This window comes from Meles meles, chromosome 5 (genome assembly GCF_922984935.1).
Source record: "Meles meles chromosome 5, mMelMel3.1 paternal haplotype, whole genome shotgun sequence".
NCBI classification, from domain to species: domain Eukaryota; kingdom Metazoa; phylum Chordata; class Mammalia; order Carnivora; family Mustelidae; genus Meles; species Meles meles.
The window spans coordinates 151,111,588-151,126,201 of NC_060070.1; the positions used below are offsets into that span (position 1 = coordinate 151,111,588).

Consider the following 14,614-nt stretch of genomic DNA (forward strand, 5'->3'; position numbering starts at 1 on the left):
TAGAGCCCACTCTAGCACCCAATCAGGTGCAAATCCATGGGAGTCAGGATTGGGCTGCGGCTGGTCCCATCCTCTCCAACCAAGGTCATGTCCAGCATGGGCATTCTTGTTCCACAGGAACACTCACATGAGGGAAAACATTTTTGTCCTGTTGGTCACCTGCAACTGTGAGAGTGGTAGTTTCCAGACTCTGGAGGGCATCCGAGGGAACTGAGGACCTGTAAAATATTCAGATTCTGAGCTCACTGGAGTTCTGGGTTCAGAATGATCTGGAGCAAGACTTTGAAATCTATATTTAAAACATAAGCATGTGGGTGTCTGGGTGACTCAGTTGGTTAAGCAACTGCCTTCGGCTCAGGTCATGATCCCAGAGTCCTAGGATCGAGTCCCATGTCAGGCTCCCTGCTCAGTGGGGAGACTGCTTCTCCCTCTGACTTTCTCCCCTCTCATGCTCTTTCATTCTCTCTCTCAAATAAATAAATAAATAAAGGCACACATGCTCACACACATACACTCCCTAGGTGGTTGAAATATAGCCAGCTGAGCTGGCAGATCATTGGTATATAGTAGAACCATTTGGTGTTTTGGTGTTACTCCTATTTCATCGTAGAAAGGTGTCAAATAAATATTTGCTTTAGTAAGTGTGAGATTGTCGGTGTATTATTTGAATCCATCACTTAATTTTACTTATAGGAAAGCACACCATACCATATGACACAAGCAAACACGAGCTGAAAGATCACAGAATTTGGAGAGCTTACGTCCCTCCAAGTCAGAAATAGTAAGAGATATATAGAATCAAGTCAGACATTGAAAAGAAAACTTCAGTGGGTTGCATAAATTTCAGCCATTCACAAGAGGCATTGTCATCAAAAATGAGTATAACAGACCGTTCTGGGATTGAGTGTCCATAAGTCAGTTTCCCTAGAAACTATCCACTGGTTTGTTTTGGAACCTTATTCTCTCCCTTTTTAGTTATATATATATATATATATATATATATACATACGTATATATATATATCAAAGGGCATATTTCTTTTTCACTAGCATGCACTAATTACATTGAAATGTTTTTACATTAAGGCTTTCAAAATACCGACAATGTACATCACTTTTCTACCAGCATTAATTTAAATAACACTAATTTGAAACAATTAAATAACATTGTATCAAAGATATGTATTCTCTTTTGATTTCAGTAAGAGGGTCTGCTGTGTGTGGAGAAGATTAAGAAAGCTGAAAGTTAATGTGCTGTCCACGGCTCGGTTACTCCCAGCTACCCCCACAGAGCGGCATCACATCACTTTATAGCACTGGCCAAAATTGTATTTTGTCTCTCAAGCACACGGCTTGCAACTTTTTTAAGACAATTCCATCTGGACCACTTTCCAGGAATAATTCCTTTAGTGCCTGTCCCTTCTTTAGTACATGTCCATTGCCGACACGTAGTCTCTGCTGATTGGGCAGCTACCTAAACAAATCCATCTTTCAGAGACCTTGCAAAGGATGTCTTCAGAGGGCAATGACTTAACTTGCATAGTCCTTCAAATATCTGTCTGTGAGATGGAAATCTGAACTTGTCATTCAGTCCTACATGTAACTTGTTTTCTTTTTTATAGAACTCTGAGAAGCACAGGGCCATAATCTTCTGACCGAAGTCATCCATATTTGGCGTGTGGACTAGCTATTCATCAACTATCAAGTAATAACAGGGTCTGGGTTTCTCTAATAATGGGAGTAGGGATGTTATAATTTACACTTCTCATTTCTTTCCCCTCACAACTGACGCTTGATTTTCAATTCCAACTACTTTTATTAGTCCAATCCTGAAGACTATGCCAAAAGAACTCAGCAAACTGCAAATTCTTCAAAGCGCCCCTCCACTGGCAGTGATTTTACGGACTTCATCTCTCTGTCGTGTGAAAATTAATCCTTTTCCATCTGTATACCCTGACCATGTTTTGGGATCCCCTTACCGTCCCAAATATCCTGAATTCGAGGTATCTAAACTCATGGAGCAGTTGTCCAGGGAAAGGAGAAGCAACAGCCCCGCCCCCAACCCTTGGGAGCAGAAAGGAAAAGAATTATCCTAAAGAATTATTTAAAAACCAAGATGCAGCAGACAGAAATAAAACCATGAGTGCATAGACTAATGTCCCAGGGGTCCAAAATCTAACCCCAAATGGGCAATAATTTGTTTGGCATTAAACTAAACCAGTTTGATGAACTCAAATGCCCTCGGCTCAATAGGCAGGACTCTCCGAGGAGCCTGTGTTACTTCCCTCACTTAAGCGCAGATTTGTAATAAAAATCCTAGTGCCGGTGGCATGGTTTTTGGACACATCGGAAGCTAACCACTTGGAGAATCCTATTTGAGAGGTCAGAAAACTCCACACTTAAAGATCGGTTTATAATTTACGAAGAAAATAGAAAGTTTTGTTTCTCTGAGTTGAAATTTGAAGAGCACGGCGGGAAATATTGCAAGTTTTTGGCATAAAGCTTTGTGCTTTCTTCATAATTTGAAACCAGCCTGAAGCCTGAGGCTTCGGGGATCATTTTGTGAGAAAAACCGGGCGATTCGATGTAGAGAATTTTGATATTTTTGGCATTTTTTGAGGTGTAACAAACACAACTCGGGATCCGAGAGGACACTCTGCGGCTGCCAGCGAGGCGGGCTGGACAGCGCACCAATCACCGCGCAGCTCCGCCCTATATAAACGGGAGGGCGCAGCGGCGCGGCCCGAGTCCCGGCCAGTGCCTCTGCTTCCGGCTCGACTTGCTCTCCCCGCGCCCGCCTTCAGCATGTCCGAGACTGCGCCCGCCGCGCCCGCCGCTCCGGCCCCTGCCGAGAAGACGCCCGTGAAGAAGAAGGCCCGCAAGTCCGCCGGTGCCGCCAAGCGCAAGGCGTCCGGCCCCCCGGTGTCCGAGCTCATCACCAAGGCCGTCGCCGCGTCCAAGGAGCGCAGCGGCGTGTCCCTGGCGGCGCTCAAGAAGGCGCTGGCGGCCGCCGGCTACGACGTGGAGAAGAACAACAGCCGCATCAAGCTGGGCCTCAAGAGCCTGGTGAGCAAGGGCACCCTGGTGCAGACCAAGGGCACCGGCGCCTCGGGCTCCTTCAAGCTCAACAAGAAGGCGGCCTCCGGCGAGGCCAAGCCCAAGGCCAAGAAGGCGGGCGCGGCCAAGCCCAAGAAGGCGGCTGGGGCGGCCAAGAAACCCAAGAAGGCTGCGGGGGCTAGCGCCCCCAAGAAGAGCGCCAAGAAGACCCCAAAGAAGGCGAAGAAGCCCGCGGCGGCTGCAGGAGCCAAAAAAGCAAAGAGCCCGAAAAAAGCGAAAGCAGCCAAGCCCAAGAAGGCGCCCAAGAGCCCTGCGAAGGCCAAAGCGGTGAAACCTAAGGCGGCCAAGCCAAAGACCGCCAAACCGAAGGCAGCCAAGCCAAAGAAGGCGGCAGCTAAGAAGAAATAAGTTTGTTTGGCCAACTGCTTTGAAGCTCAACACAACCCAAAGGCTCTTTTCAGAGCCACCCCAGACCTCAGGAAAAGAGCTGTTGCACACTTCGCAGGGGGCGTGGCGGGAGGGCAGACGCACCGCGGAGGGGCGGCACCTTCAGCGCGGGGAGGTGGTTCTCTGCGCAACGAGGGACCGCTACAGGCGGCCTCTCTGAGAACTTAATGGTTTAGGGAGTTGTACATCCACAGAACATCGCTGATGTCCTTAGACAAAAAAGTGGACGGTGCGCCCAATGCTCTTTAACGCCCCTTTCTTTTATCCGCTGCCGGGAAATGAATTCGCGCACACTGCGAGGAGGGAGGTGATAGTGTGGGGAGGGAAAACAGGTCGGGAGCAGTTTCCGCAGGCACTTTTGTTTTTTTTTTTTTGTAAAGACAAAAGCATTAACATCAAGGTGTTAAGCACCCCGACACATTGCAGAGCTCCTGCTCGTAAACCTGTTAGATTGGCGACCAAGAGATAATGTGCTTCTTAGTATCAGCATGAGTATTAACTCGGCACCTTCCAGGACCTCAGCAGGGCCACCAGGTATCCCGCAGTACAGGGCCCAGAGTCCACGTAGAAAGCCGTATTTGTCCGTACGGAGCTGTCTACACCAAAATACCTGAAAGCTAACCTATTCACAAAAGTTTCATTGGTTCTCTGTGAAGTCTACAGTAGTGCAAGAGCTTCGCAGGCCTATTTATAGTAGCTTTGGGCCGCCTACTCTAGTTCTTCTCATTGGGTCGAAGCAAAGTAACAAAGCAGCCAATGAAAAGCCAGACCTGAAAGTATCTTTCACACTCGCATTTGTGACGACACACTAAAACTAATCCAATCAGGAACGAAATCTTGCTAACCGTATTTGAATACCGCATCTATAAATAAACGGGGCTTTGACGCTCCCGATTATTTTTCTAGCTCTTAGTTCTACTGTTGTAACTTGACGCTAGGATGCCCGAGCCCACCAAGTCGGCGCCGGCCCCGAAGAAGGGCTCCAAGAAGGCGGTGACCAAGGCGCAGAAGAAGGACGGCAAGAAGCGCAAACGCAGCCGCAAGGAGAGCTACTCGGTGTACGTGTACAAGGTGCTGAAGCAGGTGCACCCCGACACGGGCATCTCGTCCAAGGCCATGGGCATCATGAACTCGTTCGTCAACGACATCTTCGAGCGCATCGCGGGCGAGGCGTCCCGCCTGGCGCACTACAACAAGCGCTCGACCATCACGTCCCGGGAGATCCAGACGGCCGTGCGCCTGCTGCTGCCCGGGGAGCTGGCCAAGCACGCCGTGTCCGAGGGCACCAAGGCCGTCACCAAGTACACCAGCTCCAAGTGAACTTGCCAAGTAAGCATCCTGTCATCCAACCCCAAAGGCTCTTTTCAGAGCCACGCATGCTCTCAATAAATGAGCTGTAATCCTTATTCTGAGAGCTATTCTCGGGATGTCCCCTAAATTTAAATCTGGCTAGGACTTTAACTTCCAATTAGGGTTGCATAGCAAGTATGTTTTGCAGTTAGTTACAATACCCACCAAAAGTTTAGCTCTCACAACAAAAACGGTACTGTACAAGCATTATTCCTTTAGTTTCACAAAACTAAATATTAATTTTAAATGGAAATACCATTCCAAGGGTAGAGGTCTCCTTTCCGTGTGCAGGGCTCCAAATCAATCGTGATGTTCAAGGCTTGGAAAGGCTCTTACCGGCTGCAGAAAGGGTAGGCTCTGAAAACTGTTCTGCTCAGAGCTTTTCTTTTTTTAGCTTACAGATAGGTAATACTGAAAAAAACTGAAGACAATATGAGGTTTCACGGAAATCTTACATAGGCTTTTCTGGGACCTTTGCAATTGCTCCCCTTCAACTGGCGGGGCCAAGGTGGGGGGTGGGGGGGGTAGTCTGTGCTGTAATCCAAGGGCACAGAGGGACAGGAAAGGGAACTTGTCCTGTCTTGGGCCTTCAAATCCCATCACCTACTATAGCTTCTCTCCTAGGAAGTCTGTTTTATTTAGTCTTCTGGCAGCATTTAGCTGTAAAGCCCTCCAGGTCACGAGAGAAGCCCCACTACTCAATCCCATAAGGTGTCTGACTGATTGGGCAATAGTTACCCCAGGACCAAGGGCACCTTCTCAGGACCCTGGACTCATTCCCCCTGTCCATGGGAGGCAAGGACTGAGGAGGAGGGAGAAAGGGAAGGGAAGCCCTCCCTGGCAGGATATCGCTTCCGCTGCTCAAGGTCCTGTGGCATAAAAGATTCCTGCTGCTGGGAAATGGATTATTGTGGAGAAAAGAAATCTGGGGAAAGAAGCTGCGGAGCTAAAGGAAAGGGCCAGGAGGTAAGTAACCAATGGTTCAGAGTTCACCAAGAAAACTGGTGAGAAGTCTTTCCTGGTGTAGCTGACAACCTCACCAGTTATATCCTCACAGTAAGATGAACTGGAAATGAACACACACACACCCCTACACACCCATACCCACACTCACCACGGAGGATCGCAACAAGTGTGCCCTGAGTCTGGGTGCTGAGCAAGATAGATTCTGCCACCGAGAATTTGGACTATAATTCACTTGTTTCTGCCATTAATATCACAGAGATTCAGGACACCCAGCCTGAGAATTAATTTAAGGATATCCCAAGCTTGATTTACACCCCTGAGCACCTGGTAAATGCAAATACAGATCCTCTGTGGAGGTCTCAACAAATCCCCACAGATAACAAAGAGCTTGCAGGAGCAACTTCAAAACCAAAATCAACACACAATTCAACAAGACACTGATCAAGAATAAGAGAAGCACACAATGGAAACAAAAGGAATAAAATGAAACAGACTTGAGATTGCTAATATTAAGATATTAAAAAGGGGGGGCACCTGGGTGGCTCAGTGGGTTAAGCCTCTCCCTTCGGCTCAGGTCATGATCCCGGGGTCCTGGCATCAAGCACCTAGTCAGGCTCTCTGCTCAGTGGGAAGCCTGCTTCCCTCTCTCTCTCTGCCTGCCTCTCTGCCTACCTGTGATCTCTCTCTGTCAAATAAATAACCAAAATCTTTAAAAAATATTTTTTTAAAAAGGACTGTTTGAAATATGCTGAGGGACTAAGAATACAAAGAATTTTCCAAAAAGATTTGAAAGAACCGAACACAAATTCTACAAATGAATCTATGTGTATATTAACCATAAGAAAATTAAAATTAAAGGCTTGCTGGACAGGCCAAATAGTGAATTGACCCCAGATGAAGAATTTACATGAACTCTGTAAGCAGAGTTGATCCAAAATGCAGGCAGAAAAATGTGGAAGTAATTTAAGAGATCTGGAATTAGGAGTAAATTTGGCTACCATATGTCTAATCAGGGTACCACAAAGAACCAGAGAGAACGGTACTGGTGTGAATGTTCACAGATCATAGCTGAGACTTTTTAAGAGTTGACAGATTACACATGTAATGAAAAATGAAATAGAGGGCGCCTGGGTGGCTCAGTGGGTTAAGCCGCTGCCTTCAGCTCAGGTCATGATCTCAGGGTCCTGGGATCGAGTCCCGCATCAGGCTCTCTGCTCAGCGGGGAGCCTGCTTTCCTCTCTCTCTCTGCCTGCCTCTCTGTCTACTTGTGCTCTCTCTCTGTCAAATAAATAAATAAAATCTTAAAAAAAAAAAAAATGAAATAGAGTGAAACTTGTACAACCAATGCGGGGACATGCTGTCACACTGTAAACTAAGCCCCATAAATCCTCCCAACAAATGTAAGGCCGGTGTTCACAAGGCTCTGCTTTCTAATTGTTTCTGGCACATGACATCAGACTGAAAAACTGTAATAAATTCTTGCAGGGGGGATTGAGAAATTGATTATTTACATGCACCTTATATCTATTTGATTACTAAACTTTGTCAGTTCTAATCAATATTTAATGATTTAATTTAATTTAAGGCCTGTTTTCATTTTCATTCCACATAATACTATCTCTAGCAAATCAAAAGTTTTATATTCTTTTCAAAGTCTATTTCTGTAAATTACTTTTATCCCATTACTACATTAGGTAAAATCACAAACTATTTGCCATGTTAGGTGTGCTAGCAGGCATCACTGTCTTTGTCTTCCTTCTCATGGACGTGGCTTTGGTAGGTCATGCCTTGTGAAAACCTTGTTTGCTTGCGAACAAATGTGAGCGTGTAATCTGTATGTGTTCATTAGTTTCCTTCTAAAGATATTTGCAGAGTTCTTATTAGAATGCTGTGCAAACTGCTGCATTGGATGGAATCATGTGCTTATCCTCCTTTATCCTGCTCCAATACAGTACAGGTAGATTTCCTAGTGTCACTCCATACTTGCGTTCCCAGGCCAAATTTTATTTGGTCGTGTTCTATTATTATCTTAAATACTGGCTGCACACATTTTAGTGTTTCTGAGGTATTTCACCTCCTCTGTTCATTAATAAAATCATTGTGATTTTCTCTTTGGGGTTCATCCGTGGACATGGTGTCATTAGGATTAGGATAATGTCCAAAGCTTAATTGTGGTCCTTCCTCTCTTCTCTACTGCTGTGTAACAAACTACCTAAAAACTCGGCAGCTTCAATCAACGAATATTTATTATCTCATTTTGTTTCTGGGTTGTCGGGAATCCAGAAGTGACCTGCTGGGAGGTTCTGACCAGGGTCTGTCATGAGGTTGGAGTCAAGATGTAAACATGGGCTGCAGTCACCTGAAGGCTTGACTGTGTCTGGAGGGTCCCCTTCCAAAGTCACTCACTGCCCTGCTACCCACGTTCCTGCTGGCTCTTGGCAGGAGGACCTCAGTAGGACCTCCGTGCCCTGCCACGTGGACCGCTCAGGAGGGCTAATGGACTCTCTCCCACAAAGACAAATCATAGAGAGAGTAAGGGAGGGATTAGCCACAGTCTCTGTGACCTAGTTTCAAATGTCACACGCTGTCACTTCTGCCACTTTCTATTAATTAGAAGCAAGTCACTTAAATGCGGCGTATATTCAGAAGGGACCTGGCTCCACCTTTCAAAGTAGGGGAGTACATTTGTGAACACGGTGCACATCGCTGCTTCATCTCTTTTATGCTTTAAATACTTGACTGTAAACAGTACTTGTGCCTTAAAGAGTAGATAGAAATCAGCTGTATGATGACCCGGACCTAACAATTTTTTTTTCTTTTTTTTTTTGAGGGTGGGAAGGAGAATTGTTCTCTATTTTTTAAAAAAGATTTTTTTTATTTATTTATTTTAGATTTTTTATTTATTTATTTGACAGACAGAGATCACAAGTAGGCAGAGAGGCAGGCGGAGAGAAGCGGGGGAAGCAAGCTCCCTGCTGAGCAGAGAGCCAGATGCAGGGCTCGATTCCAGGACCCTGGAATCATGATGTGAGCCGAAGGCAGAGGCTTAACCCACTGAGCCACCCAGGTGCCCCTGGACCTAATACTTTGATAAGTGGTGGCTTGTTAAGAATTTTAGGAAATTAGACTACACTGACCATTATCCACAGAGACAAAAACCAATCAAACTCTCATATGATATCCTGAAGGACTTTTCCTGAGATTGTAAAGGATCAAACAGTGGTCTGTACAGTTACACAAAACCAGCACGTTGCAGGTACTTAGAAAAAACACTGAATTAACTGAATGAATTCATCCGAGAACTCCTAACCATCTACCTGCACAGCAAATCTCCCATTCATGACAGGTGTGAGAAAAAAAAAAAAAGTGAAAATAAACACAATAGAAAATAAATACAATAGAAATAAATACCTAGAAAATACTTTGGCTTATGGAAATATAAGAAATTAACAATATGGAAAAACATAAATTAATAAAATTTGCAGTTGAACAAGAAGTTAAAGCTAAATTAATATTTCGAAGGTAGAATTTGAATTGATGAATGAGTCATACTTAAAAATAACCTACCATGTTCAAAGTGCAAGGTAACAGATTAAGAGGTAGCAAAAGGATGTTTTAAAAGAAGAAATGAAAGAGCATAATTTAGTCATGAAGACCTGTAAGGAGATCCTTGACACATGTCAAAATTCCCTATTCAATTGTACCATGGCAGTGATTCAGAGTATTTCTTAGAAATCAGTCATTCAAGAGGTATTCATGGAATGTCTCTGGGCCAGGCACTAGAGATGTAAAGAGAGATGAAGTTGTTCTTGACCTTCTGGAGCCCTTAGGTTTGCAGACCATCAAAGAAATTTATAGCTAATTGTTTGCTTGCTTTTTTTTTTTTTTTTTAAATCATCAGGCACTAAGACCTAAAAAAGTGTTTATCACTCTGTGGAAATATGCTGGCAGGTGAAAAGAATTGGGCTCATATGGGGACTACAAAAATCATTAAATTAAGGCAAGATATTTATCCAAATATGTAAGTAATAAACAGAATGTAGTAATACTAATATCATTGTGACATAGTGCAAAGTTAAGGAACAGTCCCATTAGACTGCCTTCATGTCTGACCTCCAAAACCATCCTCCTATTTGGTAATTCTCTAGCTGGCTCACAGAATTCACTAAAAGTTATTATAGTCAAGGTTGGGGTTTATTATATCAAAAGGATACTGATTAAAAATAAGCTAATTTCACTCCTATGTGGAATTTTAAGAAACAAAACAGAACATAGAGGAAGGGAAGAAAGAAATAAAATAAGATGAAAACAGAGAGAGAGACAAACCGTAAGAGACTCAACTCTAGGAAACGAAGTGAGTTGCTGGAGTGAGGTGGTGGGGAATGGGGTGACTGGGGGATGGGCATTATGGCAGCCATTGATGGAATGAGCACTGAGTGTTCTATGCAACTGACGAATCACTAAATTCTACCCCAGAAACTAATAATACACTATATGTTAATTAAGTTATATTTAAAAGTTTTTGTTTTTGTTTTTGCTTTAAATAAGCCAAGGTAAGAGGCACATGAACAGAGTCTCTAAGGGGTCCCAACTCAGAGCTTCTAGTAGTCTTTTTCCTTTGTGGGTGTGGGGAGTGTTGATGCCTCCTGCAACACAACATTACAACAACACAATACACACTGCCAACCACAGGCCTTTATCACATAAACATGGTTGACTGTTGACTGTCCATGTGCTCGATCTTTTAGTCCACAGTCCCTCTGCAGGTAGTCCCGACGTCACAGGGCCCAAAGCTTCCAACGTAAAGGACGTTATTACACTCTCCTGTGCAGCCCAAGGCCTCTTCTTAAACAGATACTCTTATCCTGCAGGACATTCCAAGGGCCCAGACATCACCTCCCAGCAAAGGGCAAAGGCCACACCTTCCTTTGGAAATGTTAGTGCTTTACTACACACATAGTCGTAAGAAAATCCACATTTTTATGAATTAGATATCTGTCATTGACCATAACTTGAATTCTCCAACTAACTGCTTTTTTGATAGTTCTGTCCCATAGTTTTGGCTATTTAGATCGACTGTGAACCCAAAAGTTTTATATGGAGTGTTCTTATTGAAGGCTATTTTTTGTACTTTATTCAGATGAACGGCTTCAGCAGTATCCTCCGTGACTTATACTCCCAACTGCCTTCCAAACCCTGGCTGCAGGCAAGAAAACTGAGGAGAAATGGAGATCATGTTGGGGGAAGTTCTGAGTTCCTGACCTTCATTTTGCTGGCGTGGGCGCGTGGCGCTACACGGGAAAAAAGGCTCTCTTTGCTTTAATTGAACAGCAGCATTTGAGTGACTTTTCCTTTCCTAACTGTGATACCTGCTACCATGGAGAGGGAACAGGAATTGTGGAAAAGGGAAGGACTAACGTTTTAGAATTTTGTCTGAAATTTCAACCATGAAGGTTAAGCTGTGTTTCATAAGTACAAAACATTACATCTCACAACCAAGTTATGGCTACTTTTTAGGAAAGACAGAGGAGCATAGGGGGAAGAATAAAGGCAAGAGAAATGGAGAGGGACTCAGAAAAGACAGAGGAAGCAAATGGCAACTATGCAAGGAGAGACAGAGCCTGAAGACCCAAGAGAAGCCAGAGAGTGCTAGTCGGAGAAAGCTGAAAGGGAAAAGAACGAGATGAGGGGATAGACCTCGTCATGTTTGGGATGCTTTATCTGGGTGTACCACCTGTTACACACGAAATACTCCCCCCATTTCTTGGGTGTTGGGGTGAGTGGATGGATTACCACGCTACCACATCTGGAAGACACTCTCTGACCAGCACAAGTAAGATGGCGCCTTCTATCCCATTCTTAACTTATTCTGTTCATTCTTCTTCATTACACTTAGCAAAACTGACATGAATTTGTGTATTGTTTCCTCCTCCCATTCTCTAGAGTGTAAGCTCCACTGGATAGGGTTAGGTTTTATGCTGCTGACTCCCTAAGGACTAAGGCTGTTCCAGACACACGGTGGGCTCTCAATGATGATTTGCAGCAATCATAACGAAAGGACATGTGCATCTGTAACAACAGGGAGGGGCCAGAGCTGAGCTGTTGCAATGGCTCTGCAGAATGAGTGACCCTGTTTCTGAGTCTCACTTTCCCCATTTACATAAGAAAAAAAGAATGTCATATTATGTCTTAGAATTACTTTAAGGATTGAGGTAAGTCATGCAAAGCTCTTAAATCAGGCATGGATATTTTGTAATCACTTAACAACTGTTAGCAACTATTACATTTTCCTTGTTGAATTAAAATGAGAATGAGAGTAGCCAATTCTCTTCAGGTCAAAGACTCGAGGAAAATATGAGCCTTTGAACTACTTGAATCCCAAGTAGTTAAATCCCCAACAAAGATAGCTGGAGTTTTGGAACAAAGATCATTTTGTTCAGGAATATCTCTTGACTAAACGGGATGTGATTCATTATCTGATCATGCAAAAGATGACTAAAGTGTAGGAAGCATTTAAAGAGAGTTATATCAGCACATGTGAAAACAACTACCTCTCTTGTATACCAAATGTGAATGCTGTTGGCAAAAGAGCACCTCTTTATTTCTTCAGTTAGGGAAGACGTATGAATGCAGAGAAAAAATGAATGCAAACAGTAAAGGAATCAGCTCATAGATGTTAGGAAGTATGAAAAGTGATCTGCCTGAGAATGATTGGTTAATGTGAATATTCTGCCCAGATCCAATCCTGGTTTGCTGTACATTGCCTCATCAGGAGAGCCTTCGCTAAGTGGAGGAGCCCAAACAGTGTTTGGCTTTTTCATTTTTTGTTTTTATTATAAAAATAGAATTTACTTCCTTACAGGCCCAGCGACTGGGAATTCATTATTTACCACGAGTACCTTTGATGGAGAAGTCTAAGTGAGGGCCACACGTCTGTAGATGAGATGCTATGAGTAATAAAATCTGGAGACAAAGAATTCTGCATTCAGTGTTGAGTCCAATCCTTCTCCTAGATCTCGCCTTTCCAGACATACAATTTATTTTTCACTTTATCCTCTGGCGTCCAAGTCTGAGTGGGTAAGACCTAGGCCCTGTGGAAGGTAAACAGCCTGGTTTAGCTCAGCTGCCATTGGCGGAGTCACCCCCAGCGTCGGAACTAAGGGAAACACGACACTTCAAAGCAGTCCCAAACTTCAGCGTGCACCCAGATCACCTGAAGTAGTCTGTAAACTACTGGGCCCCACCTCCCGGATTCTGACCCGCTAGATCTCTGGCAAGATCCGATTGTTTGCATGTCTCTATTACCCAGGTGCTGCTGATGCTGCCGGTCCGGGGACTCGCGCCAGAGAACTGTGATTTCAACCAGAAAAGGGGATTTCCTTGAATAGTACCAAACACCAACACAGTCACACTCAGGTGTAAACTAGAACTGAAAAGTCCTAGCAACCGGCAGCGGCCACTGTCGACCTCCGCGTCCGCGCAAGCGTGCTGCGGCCCGGCAAGCCCCGCCCCCTCATCTCCGTCTCCTGGCCACGCCCTCCATACCGCCCCCTCATTTCTCCGTACCCGTTCCGCCCATTGCCCCAACGAGACTTACGTCTCATTACGTTCTTCCGGCTCCCCCGCGGGGTCGCGCGCCGTCTGGCTTCTTCCGGTCGCCTTCGGCGGGGCGAGTTCCCGCGGCGCCCCCTACTGGCGCGCAGAAGCTGGTCACCCGGGCTCGCGGGGCTGCGGCTGCTCCTTCGCCACCGGGCACTGGGCGGTCCGCAGAGAAGAGAGCGCCGAGCCGAGTGCTGTGCCGCCCGAGCAGCAGGACAGCAGTGTCCCGGGGTGCCCGGCTGTGGGTGAGCCGGCCCCGTCCCTCTTCTGCAGTGGCCGAGGGACCCTCACGGGACGTCCGCGGAGCAGCCGGCTTACACACCCGGTACTCACGGTCCGCAGATTTCCAGAGCATTTCGTGTGCGCGTAATATGTATGTGTGTGTGTGTGTGGATAATAATTCCCTACTCTGTAATTCTGTTTTGTCTTGTTTTAATTTCATGGTCAGGTGCACGCAGTCCTCCATGCATTAGGCACAGTGGGCACAGGCTCCAGGGTACTTTTTGAGGTGCATCAAAATTTTAATTTCTTCCGAAGTCAGAAGATAAATATAAACTGTGACATTGACCAAAACGCTCTAATATATAATGTAATAAGTTAGCCTTATGTAATTCTAATAATGTTATTGTTATTATTTTAGTGGAGGAAAAGGCCCAAGAAGTCAGAAGTCCCTAGGTTCCACAAAAGACAGTGATGCCTTGGGAGCAGGTAACACACTGTCCTTCCCAGTTCTTTTTATTTACCTTAAAAACATGTTTGTTGGGGCGCCTGGGTGGCTCAGTGGATTAAGCCGCTGCCTTCAGCTCGGTCATAATCCCAGGGTCCTGGGATCGAGCCCCATGTCGGACTCTCTGCTGGGCGGGGAGCCTGCTTCCCTTCCTCTCTCTCTCTCTGCCTGCCTCTCTGCCTACTTGTGATGATCTCTGTCAAATAAATAAAATCTGTTAAAAAAAAACAACACATGTTTGTTGTTATTTGCAAATACCCAGATACATTTCCCAGTTCTTTCCAGATGTGAATCGTGTAATCCTCATAACACACTTGTGAACTATTAACCCAATTACGCTCATGTATATGGAGTCATCTCAATCTTAAAATTATACTTACCCCCATGTCATACAGTTAGCAAGTGGCAGGGGGATTCTGATTTTGACCCGGGGTCCTTACCCTAACCCACTACACTAAAGACATCTCTT

The 14,614-nt window shown here is 45.0% G+C and overlaps 2 protein-coding genes across 3 annotated transcripts in view; both read left to right on the forward strand.

Moving 5' to 3' along the window:
- The first annotated feature begins 2,780 nt into the window (after positions 1–2,780).
- On the forward strand, positions 2,781–3,626 carry H1-4 (H1.4 linker histone, cluster member). The gene has a single exon (XM_046006257.1). It carries the CDS (start codon positions 2,805–2,807, stop codon positions 3,462–3,464), a length of 660 nt encoding a protein of 219 aa, XP_045862213.1. The 5' UTR covers positions 2,781–2,804; the 3' UTR covers positions 3,465–3,626.
- Positions 3,627–4,427: 801 nt separating this feature from the next.
- The window catches only part of LOC123942382 (histone H2B type 1-M), a 38,402-nt gene continuing 28,215 nt past the window's right edge, over positions 4,428–14,614 (forward strand). Inside the window, exons 1-2 of one of the 2 annotated variants that reach the window (XM_046006287.1) lie at positions 4,428–4,832; positions 12,682–12,803. In XM_046006287.1, coding sequence (XP_045862243.1) covers positions 4,443–4,823 — 381 coding nt within the window. In that variant the 5' untranslated portion in view covers positions 4,428–4,442 and the 3' untranslated portion in view covers positions 4,824–4,832; positions 12,682–12,803. Of the gene's footprint in view, positions 4,833–12,681; positions 12,804–14,614 lie in introns of those variants that run through there. The other variant, XM_046006288.1, reaches the window with a different exon arrangement.